The 22,259-nt window shown below is 37.3% G+C and overlaps 1 protein-coding gene across 6 annotated transcripts in view; it reads left to right on the top strand.

Annotated features, from left to right (window-relative positions):
- Positions 1-22,259, top strand: part of HELZ (helicase with zinc finger) — a 157,209-nt gene that overhangs the window by 45,649 nt on the left and 89,301 nt on the right. For all 6 annotated transcript variants that reach the window (XM_028087428.1, XM_028087429.1, XM_028087425.1 and 3 more), the window contains 6 exons: positions 3,739-3,790; positions 5,164-5,239; positions 7,304-7,502; positions 7,949-8,056; positions 9,095-9,392; positions 17,615-17,882. In XM_028087428.1, the coding sequence (XP_027943229.1) occupies positions 3,739-3,790; positions 5,164-5,239; positions 7,304-7,502; positions 7,949-8,056; positions 9,095-9,392; positions 17,615-17,882 (1,001 nt within the window). The remainder of the gene's footprint in view (positions 1-3,738; positions 3,791-5,163; positions 5,240-7,303; positions 7,503-7,948; positions 8,057-9,094; positions 9,393-17,614; positions 17,883-22,259) is intronic.

Genomic DNA, 22,259 nt, shown 5'->3' with positions numbered 1-22,259 from the left:
GCCATTTCCTTTCTTGCATATATGTAGTGTTTTTAATTTCTAAGGATTAAAGGAAGACAATTATAAATGTTTTAGACTTTTAACATGGAATGTAAAATAAGATGACCTTTCATTTTATTAAAATTTTTGGCTTCTTTCTTATTGCCTTAATTGAATTATCAGCTTTACATCTGATAATCACCCAGAGGTATATATTTTATGTATTTATATATATACAAATTTTTATTTTTAATATTTATAATGCTCTCACACATAAGGCCACAAGTATCACTTGATTCCTATTTTGTGACTGTACTTTTGGGAGAAGTTACTTAAGTTTTGTTTATGATTAACTTTTCTTTGTAACCAAAGTAGTATGTGAACTGATATTATTAAAAAAAAAAAAAATCCATCTGGGGCACCTGGGTGGCTCAGTCGTTAAGCGTCTGCCTTCGGCTCAGGTCATGATCCCAGGGTCCTGGGATCGAGCCCCGCATTGGGCTCCCTGCTCGGCGGGAAGCCTGCTTCTCCCTCTCCCACTCCCCCTGCTTGTGTTCCCTCTCTCGCTGTCTCGCTCTCTCTGTCAAATAAATAAATAAAATCTTAAAAAAAAATAAAAAATAGAAACAATTTGTTTTAAAGATTGAACTGAGCTGGTGTTTAAGTGCTTAGTGGATAAGGATAAAGACATGGAACTCAAGGCTGACTAATGGAAACAAAACAGAATATAAAGATTTAAAATATCAAATTAACGGACTTGATTGTAAATTTATAGAAATCCTAGCAATATGAAAATTGGTTGCTTTTCCTGAAGGTGTCGGTACAAACTAAAGATTGATCATAAACTAATTGATTTTGCCCTTCCGTCTTGGGGTCTGAGCATATGAAAAGGTGTTTTAAAAAAAGCCCCGAAACACAATACCTTGGACCTAAAAGCCATGGTGGCCAAATCCTAAGTCCAGGTAAAGCTTCTCATTTTTACCAGCACTTGTGGTGCGATGTACCCGCCAGCCTGAGAGCTGAGTGTCAGCACAGGCACCCCGCTCATTTGTACATCACTGCAGATGCTGACTTGTGAAACACACCATGTATTTTAACCTTTTAACAATTATAGGCGCTTGGGTGGCTCAGTTGGTTGAGCGACTGCCTTCGGCTCAGGTCATGATCCTGGAGTCCCAGGATCGAGTCCTGCATCGGGCTTCCTGCTCAGCAGGGAGTCTGCTTCTCCCTCTGACCCTCACCCTTCTCATGTGCTCACTCTCTCTCTCAAATAAATAAATAAAATCTTTAAAAAAAATTATAAATGCTTTCAGCTTTATTATAGGACTGAAACATTTTATTCCCATTTTTTTCTTGTGTGTCTGGTAAATTTATTTTGATAAATTTTGATAAATATTTTGATAAAATTTTATCAAATTTGATAAACTGTTTTTAAAATATTTATTTATTTATGTAATCTCTGCACCTAACGTGGGGCTCAAACTCATGACCTTGAGATCAAGAGCTGCATGCTCCATCGACTGAGCCAGCCAGGTGCCCCTATTTTGGTAAATTTTTTAGAGGAGGTACTTTAAATTCACACATGAAGTGAGCTTTTAGCTATTATATTTATAAATTCGATGAAGATGAAATATATATATTTTTAAGATTCATTTATTAAAGAGAGTGTGGAGATGGGCAGAGGGAGAGGGAGAGAAAAACTTTAGAAGACTCCCATGCTGAGTGTGGAGCCTGATGTGGGGCTCAACTTCATGACCCTGAGATCATGACCTGAGCCGAATCCAAGAGTTGAACGCTTAACTGATTGCGCCACCTAGGCGCCCCTGAGATCATATTTTAAAGGCTAGTGTGAGACTGTGGCACTTAGACCTTGCTTGTAGAATTTAAAGAGATTTTTTTTTAACGTATCTTTTTTGTGAACATAGAATCCTTATAATGTAAACAATTACCCTTGATTTAGCTTATGTATTCTTATATTTAGTCCTCATTTTACAGAAAGAATGGGTTGTCTTTAAAAATTTTTAGTAAGTAGTTTGAGAATCAGAAGGCATTTTCCTAAAGAAAAAGTCGTATAGTGATTACTTCCAGCCCAACCTGAAAAGTCCAGTTTAATTAATGACATATAAATTATAGTGATATTATTGTTTCAGTTATACCCAATTAGCATTTAGACATTATTTCTGCAGTACACAACATTCCAAATTTCATGTTGGGAAACCATTTCTTCTGATGCAATTCAACATTTACTGAGCTCCTGTGCTGTTCAAGGTTCTCTGGGTTTTGGAAAGCTGAGCTGTCTGTAAAGAACAATCTGGTGGGCTAGTCGGAGGTGCACATAGCTGATGTACCCACGGGGCAGGCTATGTGTGGTCAGTAAGTGCTGCAGTGGAAGTACGAACAGGGAGAGGAGAGATCAACAGTTTGTGGGGAGACCAGGAAGGCAGGAGATTAAAGGATGGGGGTGCTAGGTAAAGACCCAGAGGTGACTTGGTACAGGGTAACATTGGTGGTTCAGGGGCAGATGAGGGCCTTGTCTAGGAGAGTGGCAGTGGAAATAAAAGAGTATGAGACAGATATGAGGGACACACTAGACCTCGTTGGGCAAGATTTGGAGAATATTCAGAGCGGGACAGAAGAGGGAGAAATCAAGATGGCTTTCAGGATTTTAGTCTTGCTCTCTTTGGGAGCATTAGCCTGAGATAAGGAGCCTGAGAAGGAGGATGAGATTTGGGATAAAGATGACGAATTTAATTTTGGACATACTTGTTTGAAGTGCTTGGGTGATCATCTGTCCATCCACCCATCCCATCCTGGATGCACTTACTGGGCACTCATTATGTACCTGATCCTCTGTGAACTGTGAGAATATAGAAAGGCAGTCAGGCTGTTGGCAGTGGATCCGTACATGGCTGACTGATCTGGCACATAAAATGCTGTTGGTAGTTAAGAAAAATAAGAAAAAGGGCTATGGCTAGCACTCAGTTGAAATGGGAGGTGTAGAGTTTAGAGTAAAATTAGAGCCAAAGGAGCAGGTTGGGGATTTATGTACACCAAGGGAGTTGAGTCAAGAAAACCAGGGAGTCAGAGTGAGTGGGTCCTCAGCTTCATCATGGGAGAAGGGCTCATCCCAGAGTGAGGGGGACCTGTCAGGATGTGCTGCAGGCCCCAGAGTGGTGGTGTTGCACTCAGTGCAGGAGAAAGGCACCTCTCTAGCTGGTCATTCTCTAGGTGTTAGGAAGAGGAGAGTGAAATGAGTAAATGGATGGAGGCACTACTCCATGGACTTTATCATTTGCTATGGGTAATTTTTAAATAGGGAGTCTATCAGTTTCCTTAATGAAGGCCACATAAGTACCTCTTTTCTGTATTTTTTTTTTTTAAAGATTTTATTTATTTATTTGAGAGAGAGAGAGAATGAGAGATAGAAAGCACGAGAAGGAAGAGGGTCAGAGGGAGAAGCAGACTCCCTGCTGAGCAGGGAGCCCGATGCGGGACTCGATCCCGGGACTCCAGGATCATGACCTGAGCCGAAGGCAGTCGCTTAACCAACTGAGCCACCCAGGCGCCCTCTTTTCTGTATTTTAAACATAGTTTAACATAGAGCAGAGATGGATGCAAAAAATACTGTTCACAATATTAATGTTTATTAAAATTTCTAAGTATTCAAACTCAACCTTAAAAGTTGAAAATGTCCAAGTTTAATTCAACATCAACTGGTTATTTCTTATTATAAAAACATTTTCATTTGAAAAATTTCAGACAGCAACTAGTAACGTCCTCTCTGGATATCACGTGGAAGACTTGGAAGGGGGTAAGTACAAAATTCTGTGTTGCTTCTGTTAGCTGTAATTGCAGGCATCGCTTTGTTATTGATTATTGGGAGGACATTTACTGAGTTATAGTACATGTAAGTGGAGGTATGGGAGAGATTATACAAATGTAATTTTAAGAAGTAGGTATGGATGAAAACATTTTTTTTCACTGGCCCCTTTTTGTAGAATAATGGAGTCATGGAGGTAGGAAGTATCATTTTCTCGCCTCCATGTAGCCCCGACTGTGAGTAAACCTCATTGTTAGCAATGTCACGTTGCTACGTTCTACATCGTAGAGGGGAGTCTTTCTCTTTTTCTGTCCCAGGCTAGTCCAGTTACTACTTTTTGGAAGTCCTGATCTGTAAGCTGAGTTGTTCCTGCCACAGTTAAAATCCATGACCTCTTCTTCTGTTGCCAGAGGAAAGGGAAGAGGGACCAACATTCATTGAATGCTTGCTGGATACTGTGTACCGTGGTAGCAGCTTTCACAAAAACGTGTATTGGCTTCTCCATCTTTTTGATAGGGGATGAAACTGATATTTTTTAAGGTTCAGTGGTTTTTCCAGTCACACAGCTGGAAAGGGATGAGACACAGCTTTAAACTCAATCTGGCTGAATATCTTTTTTGGGGGGGTGGGTGGTAGCACACGATTCGTGAGGAAATAGAGAATGGCTTTGAGGTCCTTGAAAATTTGGTGCTGCTCAACCTCTGTTGCTCTAGCCTTCTCTTTCCTAAGCCTTATTTTCCTTGGTTTATTTGGAACCTTTATCTAAATGAATCAAAGCTCATTGTATTCAGAAGTAAACAAATGTTATTTTTTAGCTCCTATGTCAGAATTCAACTTTTTGAATTTTATTTCAATTGTAAAAAAGGATTACTTGATACAATGACATGTGCCAGACAAATGCTAAGGAACATGGGTAATAATGTGGAACTTTGCACTCAATATGTAGTATTGAATTTGTTCTAGAAAATTTCCTTTCAGGATATGGTAATTTTCTCATTCCTGAAATAATTCCTAATAGAGACACATTTTATACTTAAGAAATGACAGGCATGCCAACATTTCCCCCTTTAGTTGTTAGGGAAGAGACAGCATTGGAAATATGTCCACCAGTTGCTAGGATAGAGTCAGGGTCATCGACCTGATTTAGCTGCTGGGTAACTACTTCAGTGATGTCTAAGTTTCCTGTGGTTAATTGAATTTAACTCATTTGATCGGTAGATTACTTTTTTGATGGAGGCAAGTATGTCATGTCCTTTTTACATCATCTAGGATGATGTGTGTGGAGGGTTTATAGTATTTCTTACACATTATCAGAATTCTTAGCAAGCCTCAAATGATAAGACTATATCCTGATTACTCTCTAGGATCTTGTAATGGTTGGCATTTCCGCCCACCACCTAGGGGAATCACAAGCAGCGAGGAATATACTTTGTGTAAAAGGTAACGTGAATTTTTTTTTTAAACCAATGACATGTCTTTATTCAAAGGATAGATGATTTTCCTTCACTTTCTGAAAAGTAGTAATTCCAATTTAAAGAAGATAGTATGTGAAGGAAGAAGTATAGTGATTGAGTAAAATGGTTTATTTTCAACTTGAAACAGAAGCCATAACTAATGGTCATTATCATTAAATAATAAAAGTCAAGGCCATATCAGTGAGCCTTCTTTTAATTACAAACAACAGTGATCTAAATCGGGATTGTTAAGACTTTGTGTAGAAGTCTTTTATAATACCAGTTGAATTATTTTGACTGAATTTAATCCTGGTCTCTTATTTATGTGAAATGTACCTCTAACTTATGGTGATTGAATTGAAATTATATATACTGACGTAGAGCATAAAATAGATGAAGAAATGTTAAATTATTTTAATAACTTTTCTAAAAAAAGAAAATCTATTACCTTCATGTTATCCTTATATATAATTTATGAGTAATTTCTATTTGAGGGCTAACCTTTCAAAATTAAATCGTTATTAAGCTGGGAAGAATTATTAAAGTCACATTTCGAAAGGTGAACTCCAGTTCTTTTTATAAGAACTAGTAATGAGGGATTTTAGATTTAAAGTCTCATTATTATAGATTGTTTTTGATGATGAAGGAAATTGGATATGTAGTTTTGATGATTGAATAGTCAAGATCAGATATGATTTTATAGTAGAAATAAAGAAACTAAGTAGTAAATTTCAAAAATCCTGGTGGCATCATGTTGTAGTAGAGGTAGAACACAGTCCTATGCAGAGGAAATGTGATAAAATATATAGGCCAGATAAAAATACCAAACCTTTAGTATTTAAAGAAATAATTTAAAACAAAGCAATAGAGAAATATTTGGCTCCTTAAGACATACTTAAGAGAAACAAATGCATGATTTTTAAATGTGTCTTATAAAGTGTAAGAGAACTTAGTAAGTCGTATAATTTAAGTTCAGGTACTTTGTATCATTAAGAAAAGCTTTAAATACAGTCATCTTTGCAAATAGGGTGAACCATTTGATAATTTACATTGTGCTGTGGTTCGTTTTATATTTCTTACTGTCCATATTTTTTCAGTTGAAAAATTATCCATAATATAACACCCCTCATCTGTATTTTGCTATTTATAGTTTAATTTTCATTTTTTCTCTCAGAAGATGTTAATTTTTTGATGTTTCAGTTGTTTAAAAACTGGCTAGACCCATAATTTTGTAGGATATTTAAAACTTAAAAAAATTAATAAAGTTTTGCATATCTGTTTTGACCACTGAATTGTCAGTTGAATTTTCTGTGTCATAAACACTGAGAAACCATTAACTCTGTCCTTTAATATGAACATTTAGGAATTTACCATTGAAGATTTTAATCTATTGAATTAATTGAGATTCTAATATAAAACTTTTATTCTTAATTTATTTAAAACTTCAAGCAAATGAATATAGTCCAGTATTTTCAATGAAATATAGGTAATAGTAATATAGAAAAGAGTAGAGGCTTACATTTGAAGGTGAAAAGTAGAAGCCTTAAGATGATAATTTAATGATATAGTAATATTTTTTTTAGAATGAAATTCTTAGTGTGTGGAGAATCGTCTTTCGGTCCTATCATTTTGAGAAGTAGGGCACACCTGTGTTTGATGCACTGATCCACTTGATGTCAGTGTTGCTTTAGGAAAATTCTGCTCTGAGAAGAATTGTCTAAATGGAGTTGTTACATCATGAAGGAAGCTACCTTTTCAGTGTCGGTTTTGTGGGTGAGGGGTGGTTATGATCGATTATGCTTTGCTTTAGCATCCCCTTATTCCAAAAAAGAAGTCGCTGAGTATGGAAAGTTGCTGTAGTGAATAACTGTCATAAATGTTCTTGAAACCTCTTCTTTCTCCTCTGTGCAAGTTGGTGTGATAAATATGGCCTTTCAGGAGATGAAGTTTTGTTTTTGTTATTGAAGAGTCGGAGGGCAAATGCTGGAAGTTTATCTTTTAAATGGTCCAACAAAGTATATGATAAAACAGTCTTTCCTATTCTACTTAGATTTTTAGAGCAAGGAATCTGTAGGTATGGTGCGCAGTGTACTTCAGCACATTCCCAGGAAGAACTAGCAGAATGGCAGAAAAGATATGCTTCACGCTTGATAAAATTGAAACAGCAAAATGAGAATAAACAGCTCTCAGGCAGTTACATGGAAACCTTGATAGAAAAGTGGATGAATTCATTATCTCCTGAGAAAGTGGTGAGGAAAATAAACTGCATTTTTTTTTTTGTTTGTTTGTTTTAAACGATGACCTTGTTTGAGTCTTGACTTTGTTTTGTGATATTTTGGTTTATTTCCTTATCCTCTATATGAAGAACTTGATTCTTGATAAAGTGTTTTTGTAGCAAAAGTAGACCCTTTTGCTAAAATAAAGAGCAGAACTAAGCCATTTGTTTGGAGATTTGCAGGTATTATGTTAATCTTCATTCAGGGAGTGTTTACTGCCATTTTGTTGTTATTAATTTTCTTATGTCTTGCCTAAGCTTTATTATATTTTGTTCTTATAAAATTAATATATAAAAAATATCTTGCTTTGTAAACAGTTCCATCAACATCTTTACCGTTGATATTTATTTACCATGCCAAAAGTTTCTGTTTCTGCTTTTGGGACTAAAAATATAACATTAATTGCTCTCTATTTTCAGCTTAGTGAATGTATAGAAGGAGTAAAAGTAGAGCATAATCCTGATCTGTCGGTTACTGTCAACACCAAAAAATCTCACCAGACATGGACCTTTGCTCTTACTTGTAAGGTATGAATTTTGTGCTAATTAAAGAGTGTAATTTTTTTTCGATTTTCTTAAGGCTTTTTTTGACCTTTAAATCTCTGTATTAGAGCACTGAAAATGTTTTAATCTGAGTACATCTTAAGTAGATTCTATATTGTGCTAAAGTGTATTTCTGTGCTTTGTTCATTAATGGTCTAATATTTTTAGATTTTGAGATAAAAGTCTTTGTAGATATTTAGATGTTTGCTAATTTATTAATTTGATAAAGAGGTCTTTGATATATTCTCTTCCAAAGTTGGAACATAAGATGGGGTTCATGGCTTATAATTAACTATTGCTTAATCTGGCAGTTCTAAGATACTTAAACAGTCACAGCTTGGTTTTATATTTGATTTGATGAAGTCACAGATTCTGTAATTATGGGTTTTTAATTTGAGAAATTTTCTGCAGTGCCTCCCATCTTGAATATAATATTCAAAGTTTAAGAATGAAGCAGTCAAACTTTTTTGTGGATATGTGCAGTGGAAAGTTTTGTGTACTTTTTGGTGGCATTTCTTCCACTGTATCATTTGCATCTTGGGATGAAAAATCTGGGAACATTTAGCTTCAGCCTTGAACCCAATCCAGTGCCTTCAGAGGTAACTGCACTCCTATGAAGACTTCCTACTTGAAGTTAGATAAAACTTATTTAGGCCAAAGGTATGGAAAGTTGGAGGTCAGTGATCTAACAGGGTGGTACAACTTTTGCCACAAAGAAAGATGAGCATATCCTAGAAAGAGCAGGGAGGCTAGAGATGTAGCATAAATATATCATTTTTAAAAATTTCAGCTTTACTGAGTTATAAATGACATCATAAGTATATAATTTTAACAACTGATTTTTTTTAACCATTCTCATTTTTTTCTTAAATGGCTTATGAGCACAATTTGTATTTTTAACATAGTCTCTTAGAAGCATGGGAAAGTAAAAGTCCCTTATGGGAATATTTTCATTGAAGAGCCCAACTACAATTGGATTTTTCACCCCCTTGTACTCAATGAATTATTTTAACTTCCTTGTAGCCTGCAAGAATGCTGTATCGTGTAGCATTGCTTTATGATGCTCATCGTCCTCATTTTAGTATCATTGCAATATCTGCCGGAGATAGTACTACCCAGGTATCACAAGAAGTCCCAGAAAACTGTCAAGAATGGATAGGAGGAAAGATGGCCCAAAATGGATTAGATCATTACGTGTATAAAGTCGGGATAGCATTTAACACAGAAATATTTGGAACTTTTCGCCAAACCATAGTTTTCGACTTTGGATTGGAACCAGTACTCATGCAAAGAGTAATGATTGATGCAGCTTCTACAGAAGGTAATATTTAGACTTTTTTCCCCTGATACGATGTATTAAAAGGCACTGTAATAGCAGCATTGAAAGATATGTATTGGCCCCTAAATTTTCCATGGATAGAGAGAGAATAATAAGGAAAAATCCAAAGCAATCGACTCATTTACTGGGTAATGGGATCAGAATGGTTCACATTATGCCCTGTTCTCTTTATATAGTCATCAGGCAAACTTGCTTTGAGCTTCCTCAAACTTGTATGAGTAGATGATCAGGTCTGTTTTGGTCTACTAGCTTTGTTTTTAAAGTAAGATGATTTCAGTACAGTAAAACCTTTCAGTATTAATTTGGGTAGACTGTTATTTCAGTGGTGATCGTGAGTACACCTCCAATATCTATTTTCATGTCTGACTGAGTCTCCAGTTAACTTTGCTGACATTAGTATGTTATCTTTGAATGAAAAACCCTAAATATAAGATATCATAAGTTGGTTTTGTACATTCACTAGTAAAGGAGACCATGGTGCCTTAATAGGATCTGCTCTGTGTTCCTGGGAAGAGGTCCCTGCTTTCAACATGTAAGCACCTTCAGAAGATGATAATTACTTTGTACGTTGTTACATTACTGCCTATTCCTAAGTTTTATGCCAAGATCCAACAGGACAAGGAAAGGGCACATTTCCCTGCATTTCTTTGGCTCTTGGTTGGATTATAGGTGCTTTATTTTTTTTAATGAACACTAAGTATTTATTTAACAAACACTTCATGTGAAACTTGCTATTGTATTGACTATAACCATATTGTGGAGGACGTTGTTCATTATGTACCACCGTGTCCCATTTATGAGAACCTAGAAAGTTTTGTTCATGAGCAAAGTCTAGGGTTTTATTTTTTGGACACAATGAACAAGTGGATCTAGTTCTGTCTCCTTCTTTACTTCAGCTGCTGGTAAAGTTAAAGCAACATTTGGGCCCAGATTGAAGAATTAGGCATTACCTTCTAGTGTGTATGCTAATATTACCCAGACTTATTTAAACCTCACTTAAATGTTATTTTTTACTTACTTTGATTCCTTATACCCGTTTTTATTCTGTTGTGTTCTGTTTTTTCATCTTCTCAGTACTCTTGGGAATCAGAATATCTTAATTCCTATAGCGAAACAAAATAAGAATATTTAATTTGTATTTGTTAGTATAGGAGTTCTTCGGCAATTTTTTTTCTGCAAAGAGCCAGATAGTCTTCTGCTATTTTGCCTATTGCCAGGCAAATGGTGTCTGTTGGAACTACTGTGCTCTGCACTGTAATGATAAAGCATCTATAGGCAGTTTGTAAGCAAATGGGCACGACTGTGTTCCCATAAAACTTTATTTTCAAAAACAACAGCAGGCTGGGGTTAACCTTGCATGCTGTGGTTTGCCTACCCCTGTACTAGTAAGTTCCTTTTAGAGACTAGAACTTGAGAACTACTAGGAGGCACCATTTTTCAATCATGAAGAGAGACCAACACGCATTTCCCGCTTTTCCAGTGTACTCTCATAGGATGTTCTTGGCTTACATGTGGGTTTTATTATAAAAGTTCACTTTTAGATGGGTGATTTGTAACTCATGATTCATTTTCCCATAGAAAGAACTTTGTGTTGTCAAGAATCTGTATCTTGTTAATGAAAGTCTATTTAGTTAATAATATAAAATGTTACATGTCCGGTTTAAAAAGTGAGAGAAAATGATACCATTAAGACAGATGAGGGAAGGAGGTGATGATGAGGATTTCAGGGCCCGCTCATGGGCTTGAGAGATTAAGGGTACTTTGACTACTTTTGCCTCAGGTATATGGTAGTTTTCTAGTTGGAGAAAGAGCAGTGAACAGACTTCAGAGCCAGATAGAATTGGATTTGAATCTTGATTTTTCTCGTTACCTGTGCGACCCTGGGCAGGGTACTTGACATTCCTGAACTTCGTGTGGAAACCTCTGTAAAGTGGGGCTACAACTGTCTATCTTAGAGGATCATTGTGAGACCTAAAATAAGCCTTGTATGGTCTCTGGCACAAGGTAGGCATTCAATAAATGGTAGCTGTCGGTTTTATCATGAGCCATGACTAGGATAATTCCTGGCTTACAAATAGAATGAAGAAAGTAGGAAGGGAGAAGGAGAATTGTTTAGAAAAGGGAGGCCTGGGGTTAGGGTGCATGCAGAGGGGAGGGGCTGAGAAGCCTAAAGACCTGAGCCCTTAAAACCATGGCACCTGTGGATCTTGGCAAGAGAGCGTCAAGAGAAGTTGGTGGAAGAGAAGTTGTTCAGGATGACCCATGTTTTGAGTGTGGTGACTGGAAGAAATAGTTTCATTTATTTGGTTTCTAATATATTGGTTTGAGAATATAATGAATTTGGGGTGCCTGGGTGGCTCAGTCAGTTGAGTGCCTTCAGCTCAGGTCATGATCTCGGGGAGCTGGGATCGAGTCCTGTACCGGGCTCCCTGCTCAGCGGGGAGTCTGCTTCTGCCCCTCCTTTTGCCCCTCTCCCCACCTCCCTGCTTGTGCTCACTGCTCTCTCTCGTGCTCTCTCTCTCTCAAATAAATAAAATATTAGAAAAAATAGAATTTTATATTTCATTCAGATATGGTAGAAGGAATACAAAGATACCCTCCCATTTGGAACTAATATGATGCCTTACCCCCTTTTTGTGATACTTTATCTCCTTTTTTAAATAACCACTTTGCAGTTTGTTATCTTTGCTTATTTTTTTTCAGACAAGGTTTTACTTCTAAGTAGTTACGTTTTAGAAAATAATTAAAAACAATTAAGCATTTTCTTGAACTAATTTGGAAACAAAACAGTTTCCCATGGTGAAATTTGTTTTTCAAGGCCAGGAAAAATAATTATTACAAGAAGGCAATTATATAGGCTGTACAAAATATATTTTCTGATAGGAGATTTTGAATATTATAAACCGAAAAACTTAAATTTCAGTTTAGGCAAGCTAGGTGACATTTGGCTGACTTTTTTTGGTCATTACTGACATTAGCTGACCTGTTGTGGTAATTTTTAGTTCTTTGGTGTTTTCCCTACTCTTTTTTTATTTTGGAGAGCGCAGTCTTAGAGCACAAGCGTGAGTGGGGGGAGGGGCAGAGGGAGAGGGAGAGAGAATCTCAAGCAGACTCCCTGCTGAGCGTGGAGCCCCATGGGGGCTTGACCTCACAACCCTGATACCAGGACCTGAGCCAAAATCCAAGAGTTGGATGCTTAACCGATCAGCCACCCAGACACCCCATTTTTTAAAATATTATTTTCATGATATCTATTTCTTTACTTTTATTTATTTTTTTTATTTTAAGTAGGTTCCACACCCACCGTGGGGCTTGAACTCACCATCCTGAGATTAAGAGTCACATGCTCTACTGACTGAGCCAGCCAGGCACCCCTGTTTTCATGATATCTAAAGCATCCAAACCTTTTCTGTTTGTAGGCCATGAGTGAATTTTTTTCTTCTAGTTGTAAATGGCATTTCTGCGAACTGTTCAGGAAATAGGTATAGATTTAACTTTGCTTTTTTTAGTGCTTTCCCCTTGTTGGTGAGATTTAGGTTCAGCAAGAGACACTGTATGCACTAAAAAATTGTTTTGCATTAAAAGATGTGACTCTCAAAAACGTGTGGTAAAAGACCACTTATAAAAGAAGGAAGTTAGTGAGTTGTCCCCTTGCTTAGAAAATAAACTGCATTATACACTTTATCCCACGACTTTGAGTAATGGAAAATTTTTGCTTGGCAAAACTGATTTGGAATTCTGCTTTGAACATCTGGAAGTTACGTGTTGAAATTGAATCCTTATATTTAAATTTGAAAACTTGATAGTATACATTTCCCTACTTTGAGTCTAGCAATGTATGTTAACATTTACATTAAAATTTAGTATGACTAAAAACTTATCTCCAGATGCCAAAGTTGTTGGTAAATTAAGGGCAGGATATATATAGATGTGTCTATATTAATATCAGTATAGATATTGATAGTATGAAAAGTCATAGAAAAATAGATTTTAAAAAATAGTATATTTGTCAATAGAAGATAAAAAGCATGTAAAAAGTAATGAGTTACTCCTATGCTGCTATTTTGCTGTTTTAACTTTTTATTGGCTTCTTTAAAAGATGGAAAATAGGGACAGACAATATGGGTAAACTAAGAGATGCTAATCTTGTTTCTATGTAGCAGTTTTTGGGAAAGGAATGCTATTGAAATGGATAGCTGAAATGATAGTTTGGGATTACTTTCAGATTTGTAATTTTATTGTTCCTTTGGGCAGTCCAGACTTGTAAAGGCACAACCAAGATGTTTCCTAAGGAAGAGTGTTTACCTGTGATTTTGGAATTGAGAATCATTTCATCTCATTCTCTTTAACTCCTAGATAAGTAGAGCTGTTTTGAAAATATTCAGTATTTGGCACGCATTTATTTATTGCATGCTTCTTCTACGTCCACCCTTGTGCTAGACGTGTAGAGCATTGGGTTTTTTTTTTCTCCTTACTTTTTCTTGTCTACTCTCTAGGTTCTTTTAAGGATAATTTTCAAGTTTGCTATATTATATTCTTCAAGATAAAACAAACCGACCCTTTGGCTGCTTTGTTAGAATAGTAACTGTGTGGCTGAACAAGGAGGGCACTGCTGTTCTCAGTCAGCGGGACCAGGGAAGTTGGGAAGCATAGCTTGTGTCCGACTAGTCATTCCAACCTTGAATTCTGTTTGTGGCAGTAGCAGCTCTGCCCTTATGTTATCTGCAAAAAATTAGGTATATTCTAATTATCTTTAACTTTTTCTTGTGAATTTCTCTTAAAATATGTTTATAGTTTCTGCCTACGACATCTCAGGGTAACAGATCCTACAGGTTTATAATTTGTCTGATTTGCTTTGAGATTTATTATTGTAAGAGTTGGTTAATAAGTCAGTGTTAAGCTCTTCGCTGTATGGTTTTATGAGTATTGATCCTTAACCTATTCACTTTTCATCTTGGCAGAGTGTTTTTCATTTTAGCCTAATCTAGGTTGAAGAAGAGTACTTACTAAGGCTGAACTGGCTCAGCTCCCCAAGTAGCACACATGTGTGGTTTAGATGTTAGCAGTTGCTACCATGTGCTGGAGGTGTGGCTGGCGTGAGGCCCGGTAATAGTCATGTTCCCCATGGGGAACCTCCTCTCCCTCTTCTATTTGAAAAAGGGCTCCCGGGGTGGCTCAGTCAGTTAAGCGTCCAACTCTTGATTTTGGCTCACATCATGATCTCGGGGTTGTGGGATCGAGCCCTGCATCAGGCTCTGTGCTCAGCCGGGGGAGTCTGCTTAAGATTCTCTCTCTCCCTCACCCCCTTTCCCTACTCTCTCTTCCTTTCCCTTTCTCTCTCTCTCTAAAATAAATAAATAAATCTTTAAGAAAAAACATCTTTGAACAAGGACTCTTAAGACCTAACAACCTTTAAGGACTGGAAGTTAGGTGGGTGTTTGAATAGGCTTAATAAGCTGCTTCTTAAAAGTGAGAGGATTGGAGGCAGAAGCTTGTCTCAAGTTCAGATGAAGTAGGGAAAGAGAAGTAGCTTTGGCAAAATATGTCGTTAGTAGTCACTGGCCACAATTCATTTTTGATGTCTAAATTAATGACTGAGATTAGTAATTTGCAGACTTTCTGATGTGGGCACACATGGATGTTTTTTAAGATTCTTTTTTCTGTTCCCCGAACTCTCCCCTCTCCTGTAGTATGTTTGTAGTCATTTAAAAAAATAAAATTTAACATTGTTTGGGAATTGTTTTGAAATTGTTGTTCTATCTGCTGAAGACACTAATTCTAATAATTTCATAAAATCAGGGTGGGAATCATGGTACTGTCTAGATAAGATGAGTAAAACAAATAATGTTTCTCATGCCACTTTTCCCAGAAAGCCTGAGTACTTGTAGCCCAGAGTAGAATGACTGTCTGTATAATTTGCTTTGCATATTAAATAGGTGATAAAAAAATCTTTTTAAGAGGAAAGCGCTATTGTTTTAGGTTTCTTTCTTTTCTTTTTTTCTTTCTTTCTTTCTTTTTTTTAATTTAACAGAGAGCGGCACAGCGAGAGAGGGAACACAAGCAGGGGGAATGGGAGAGGGAGAAGCAGGCTTCCCGCCGAGCAGGGAGCCCGATGTGGGGCTCGATCCCAGGACCCTGGGATCATGACCTGAGCCGAAGGCAGACGCTTAATGTCTGAGCCACCCAGGCGCCCCTCTTTTAGGTTTCTTTTTTTTTTTTTTTAAAGATTTTATTTATTTGAGAGAGAGAGAATGAGAGAGAGAGAGCACGAGAGGGGAGAGGGTCAGAGGGAGAAGCAGACTCCCTGCTGAGCAGGGAGCCCGATGCGGGACTCGATCCCGGGACTCCAGGATCATGACCTGAGCCGAAGGCAGTCGCTTAACCAACTGAGCCACCCAGGCGCCCCTCTTTTAGGTTTCTTATTATCCCAGTTACTTAAACATCAGTTAGAAATAATTAGTGACTTTTTAAAGAATGTGGACATAATGTTGATCTAGGCATAGTCTGATTCAATATCTTATTTAAAATAAAATTATGAAATATAATTTCCCTATCTCCAAATAATAGACATCCTTTAAGACATATTACAGTGATTCTTTGATAGTATGTAGAGTTTAGTTTTTATTTTGAAAGAGCTGGTTATTTGGTTTGTCGCTGTACTATTACTGTTTCTCTTGACTTTTGAATTAAGGAAAATAAATTTTTACTTACATCCTTGTTATTTTGATAATGATTATCATTTGATTTTTAGTGATGGTATAATCTCTTTTAGGAATGTTGGCATTTATGTAATTTAAATATTTTTTGTAGCTATGATTTAATGAATGAAAGGGCAGGGCCCAATTTTAGGATGATTTAGGAAGAAAATGTGGTTAGTTTACTTTATGAAACTTTTACTTTTGAAGCTATTGCAAAGACAGACCATCCTCGTCTCATCCAGAGTAAGAATGCAGGTCATCTTTATAGCTTGATGAGTATAGTTGTATTTATTTTACCCTTTGAGAAATAATAAAACTGGCATGTAGAAATACCTTTTCAAGGAGCAAAGGCAAGAAATTAGGCCCTTTACATTTGAATCTTTAATAAGATATTCGGATAAACTGTTTTCTAGTGTTGAGAAATGTCTTTTGGGTGACTGTTAAATGTTTGTAATTTATATATAACATTTAAATGTAGGAAAATCTCTCACTAGGCAGTACATGGCAATTATGCATTATTCTCTCATTGCAGAGATAGTACAGGGTAACTTATTTTTGTATTTTGAAGAATAGCTGATCTCCATTTAAACTTATTACATCTTCCCAAAACTTAACCTGACTTGTGAAGCCATCTTTTCAGTTATGTTGTATTAAAACTGGATCTCAGCCTAATGAGTCAGTCAGGCAACCTTTTTTTCCCCTTTTGGTTAAGCTTCATATTTATAGGTATATGTATGCTCTACCCAAGAGAAAAGTAACGTGTGCTGCAGACAGAGTGAGCCTACCCGGTGCTCGGAAATTATGTTACGATATAGTTCACCCTGTGCTGGTACTGTGCTACATTTTTTTTCCCAGAGATGTCAGAACTTGAACTGTCATTCATTTTGACATCGTGCCCTACTTACAGTATAATTTAACTGAGGCTAAACTGGATTTTTCTGAAATGGCATTTGAATGGTACATCGTATCACATTTTAATGAGGAATTAGTATTTTTACATGAGTATTTTCTAAAAGATTTTTGTTTGTCATAAGTTGACTTTCAGAGAGTTTTGCTGCTTTCTGTGATTTACTAGAGAAGAAAAGACACAGATTTCTGATCTCTTTCTCTAATGGGCAGGTATTGGTAGTAGGAGGAGAAGAGTGATTATCACCTGATAGATTTTATCTTATGAGGAATTTATCCTACAGTTCAGATTTCTTTTGACTGCGAGTTGACTTCTAAATGTTAATCTGTATTTTCAGTATGTTAATAACTATTTTTGTTATGTTCTATCCTGATGAAAAAGGTGTTTTTTACATGGGCTCCTATTTATGTTATTTTGTTAAGCTAGCCAAAAGATTTCTGATATGGGGAGGATTCTCTGTCAAATGGGTTTTTGTATTGTTTTATTTTTAAGAATTATTAGCTCTAGCATATAAAATGCTCCTACCAAAATGTGTACTGTATTATTTGAGAATTTTAATGTTGTGTTCCTTTATAAATGTGTTTTTTGTTTCCATTTAGATCTTGAATACCTGATGCATGCAAAACAACAGCTAGTAACCACAGCTAAGCGTTGGGATTCTTCTTCTAAGACTATTGTAGATTTTGAACCTAATGAAACTACTGATTTGGAGAAGAGCCTTCTTATCAGATACCAAATTCCTCTCTCTGCTGACCAGCTGTTTACCCAGTCCGTTTTAGACAAATCATTGACCAAGACCAACTATCAGTCACGGCTGCATGACCTTCTTTATATTGAGGAGATAGCCCAGTATAAAGAAGTCAGCAAGTAAGTTATTTTAGAAATACTTTGTTTAAAAACTCCCCTTTCGATGGTTATTTTTTATTTCTAAAATGGAGGTGTGCCTAAGTGAAGATAGGTAGTAAAGGTTGTTACTCACTAGCTGTTGTTCGGTGCTGTGTCCTGTTCGTCTCGGCCTCCCTAGTGCATAGTGTATAGTTCATTTCCACAAGACTGCCAGGTGCTAGGTGTGTAAATATGTGGTCCCCATGGTACAGGAGGTTTCTCTTAATGGTAGTCAGAGTGAGTGCTCAATGAATATTTGTTGAGTAAATGCACAAAAACTGAAGGAGACCACATGTTTTGGAATGTAATTTTAAGAATGAAATGATTTGGGATGCCTGGGTGGCTCAGTTGGTTGGGCGTCTGCCTTGGGCTCAGGTAATAATCCCAAGGTCTTGGGATCAAGTCCTGCATCGGGCACCCTGCTCAGCTGGGAGTCTGCTTTTCCCTCTCTCTCTCTGCTCCTCCCCCTGCTTGTGTGCCCACTCTCTCACGCTCACTCTCTCTCAAACAAATAAAATATATATAAAAAAAGAATGAAATGAATTAAATCTTCAGGAAAACTATTTGATAATAATAAAATATCTTTCTAGGGGCACTTGGGTGGCTCAGTTGTTGAGTGTCTGCCTTCGGCTCGGGTCATGATCCCAGGGTCCTGGGATCGAGCCCCACATTGGCCTCCCTGCTTGGTGGGAAGCCTGCTTCTCCCTCTCCCACTCCTGCTTGTGTTCCCTCTCTCGCTGTGTCTTTCTCTGTCAAATAAATAAATAAAAATCTTAAAAAAAACCCACAAAACCTTTCTAGTCACTTATAAATGCTTTAACATACTTTACATTTTATCCATATGGCACAGGTAAAGACCAAGAGTAAATACAAAAGCTTATTTGAGGGCTCCTCGTTGACTCAGTCAGTTAAGTGTCTGCCTTCGGCTCAGGTCATGATCCCGGGGTCCTGGGATCAAGCCCCACATCAGGCTCTGCTCAGTGGGGAGCCTGCTTCTCCCTCTCTACGGCTTGTGTTCTCTTGCTTGCTCACTCGCACTCTCTCAAATGAATAAATAAATCTTAAAAACAAAACAACAACAAAAAAATCACAAAAGCTTATTTGAGTCATTATAGGAAAAATAATCTTAGAAATGAAAGTTCGGGGCACTAGGGTGGCTCAGTTGGTTAAGTGTCTGTCTCTTGATTTTGGCTCCGGTCCTGATCTTGGGGCTGTAAGATCAAGCTCTGCATTGGGCTCCACATTCATTGTGGAGGCTGCTTGAGATGCTCTCCCTCTGCCCCCCACCCCTCTCGCACGTGTGCTCTCTCTCTCATAAATTAAAACAAATAAAGATTAAAAAAAATGAAAGTTTGAGTGAAGGAAGATATTAATGAAATCATTATTATATTTGGTAGTAGCATTCCACTTTTTAGATAAAATGGGAACAAGCCTTAAACACTGAACCATAGGGGCGCCTGGGTGGCTCAGTTGGTTAAGCGGCTGCCTTCGGCTCAGGTCATGATCCCAGGGCCCTGGGATCAAGCCCCGCGTCGGGCTCCTTCCTCAGCAGGGGAGCCTGCTTCTCCCTCTCACTCTGCCTGCTGCTCTGCCTACTTGTGTTCTCTCTCTATCTTTGTCAAAAAAATAAATAAAATCTTCAAAAAAAAAATACTGAACCATAGTTATGAGACAAATACATTTTTAATAAGTAGTTTTCCCTTTAGATACAGCCTAAACAACTTGTTTTTTCCTAAGGTGTCTTTATTGATACCTTATCATTAATATTAGTAGACTGAACACTCACTAAGGGATATATTCAGAAAAAGAAAAGTAAAAACTTAAACATACTTTGTGTTACTTTATAGATTAAATATGATCTGGCTTTTGGAACATACCGAATTTCACATTAAATGCTTGTAAGATTTACAAAGTTAGGTAGAATATATTTTTCATTACTCTTTTAAGACTTCCAAATTATGGCCATTGATGGTCTCTTAGAAGACTTTTATTAACCGTGTCCATGTACAGTTCTAATGAAATAGTCACTTACTAAATAACAAGGACAAGGCAACCCTCTTGGGTCCCCTCCCTCCTTGGGAGCTTTGTACTTTCATTTTTGCTATTGCTCAAGAAACCTTGATGAAAAAAAATAACAAGGACAGTGACTTGTATAATGTATATTCACATTATTAATATGCATATATGTTATTTATATGGTCATAAGTTCCTTTTCTTAGTAAAGAAAACATTGATAAAAAAATCATAAATATTGGGATGAAATAGAGTTTAAAAGCTTACCAGAATCTTAAGAGACTATTTTGGAGTACCATAATAGAAATTCAGAAGAAATTATGTATTATATTTGTTTAAATATAACAAATACTGTTTGTTCCGGTTTAAAAATCCTTCCATATACATTACCTCAGAACTTATAACTAAAGATCAATAAGCTTATGAATTATTACATTAAAAATAATTTTTAAAAAATGGAAATTTGAGGTGTCTGAGTGGCTTAGTGGGTTAAGCATCTGACTCTTGATTTCAGCTCAGGTCACGATCTCAGGGTTGTGAGATTGAGTCCCGTGTTGGGCTCTGTGCTGGGCGTGGAGTCTGCTGGAGATTCTCTCTCTTTCTCTCCCTCTGCCCCCCTCCCACTCGCTCTTGTGCTCTCTCCCTCTCTTAAAAAAAAAAAAAAAGAAAGAAAATTTGAATAGATAAAAGAAAACCCTACAATATTGCGGAGGTCAGATACTGATCAAGAAACTAAGTGGACGAAAGTTCACTCTAAGAGCACCTTGCAAGGGCTTCTTAAAGCCCATATAAGGGGCACCTAGGTGGCTCAGTCGGTTGAGCATTGACTCTTGGTTTTGGTGTGGGTCGTGGTCTCAGGGTCGTTGGGTAGAGCCCTGCATTGGGCTCTGTGCTGAGTGTGGAGACTGCTTGAGTTCTCTCTCTCCCTCTCTCTCTGCCCCTCCCCCTGCTTGCTCTTTCAAATAAATAAAAAAAAAATCTTTAAAAAAAAAAAAGCCCATTTAAGAGGGGCTTGAAAATACCTGCAACATGAAATGAACATGGGTGGCAGACTAAGTTGGTATATTTCTGGAGGAGGGTTATTTGGCATTTTGTACTACAGGTCTTTAGAAGGTTTGAACCTTTTGGTGTAGTAATTCTACTTACGAGGAATCATCCTGAAGAAAGAATCAGAGGTGAAGTTAACGATGCCTGTAAACAAACGTCTTTCAAAGAGTAGTGAAGGAGGAGTTAAGTAAATTATGGTCTAGACATATAATCCAGTGTTCTAGAAGTACAGTTGTTCCCCCTTACCCGTGGTTTCACTTTCTGTGGTTTCAATTACCTGCCATCAACTGTGGTCCAGAAGCAAATGATCCTTCTTAATCAGAAGGTCAGTGATGGTTTGATGCTCCGTCACTATGCTTACGTCGTTGACCTCACTTCATCTCATCACCCAGGCATTTTATCATCTCACATCACAAGAAAAAGTGTGAGTACAGGGCGCCTGGGTGGCTCAGATGGTTAAGCGACTGCCTTCGGCTCAGGTCATGATCCCGGGGTCCTGGGATCAAGTCCCACATCGGGCTCCTTGCTCAGCAGGGAGTCTGCTTCTCCCTCTCCCTCTGCCTCTCCCCCTGCTTGTTCTCTCTCTGTCTCTCTTGCAAATGAATAAATAAAATCTTAAAAAAAAAAAAAGTGTGAGTACAGCAAGATATTTTGAGAGAGAGACACCCCACATTCACATAGCTTTTTTTTTTTACAGTATATTGTTATAATTATTTTATTGTTGTTAATCTCTTGCTGCACCTAATGTATAAAACTTTATCATCGGTATGTGTAGTTAGGAAAAAACATAGTATAAGTAGGGTTTGGCACTATCCATGGTGCAGTCGCTGGGGGTTCTTGGATCACATCCCATGCAGATAAGGGGGAACTACTGTATTGAAATTATGTTCTTGAAGAATTTTCAAAATAGTAAAGATGCTGATGGTATAAAGGGGAAAATATGCTAGTTATGAAAGCGTCCACTGCAATTCTAATTTTGTATGTATGTATGTACATGCATATACATGAATATATTTGTATATAAAAATATTGGGAAGAGTTAAAGCATTTGTGTTCTGGTTGGTGAAATTATGAGTAATTTTTATGTTTTTTTTGTTTATTAAAAATTTTTTTAATTGTCAGAGAGAGCACGCGTGGGCATGCGTGCCAGCACAAGCAGGGGGAAAGGGGGAGAGGGCAGCGAGAGAGGGAGAAGCAGGCTCCCTGCTGAGTAGGGAGCCCAATGCGGGACCTGATCCCAGGACCCTGGGATCAAGACCTGACCTGAAGGCAGACGCTTAACTGACTGAGCCACCCAGG

This window comes from Eumetopias jubatus, unplaced genomic scaffold, assembly GCF_037043125.1.
Source record: "Eumetopias jubatus isolate StellerSeaLion01/CBP00866 unplaced genomic scaffold, mEumJub1_p1.0 scaffold_10, whole genome shotgun sequence".
In the NCBI taxonomy this organism is placed as follows: domain Eukaryota; kingdom Metazoa; phylum Chordata; class Mammalia; order Carnivora; family Otariidae; genus Eumetopias; species Eumetopias jubatus.
The sequence above is the reverse complement of the archived record's forward strand: the minus strand, read 5'-3'. Positions and strand labels throughout refer to the sequence as shown.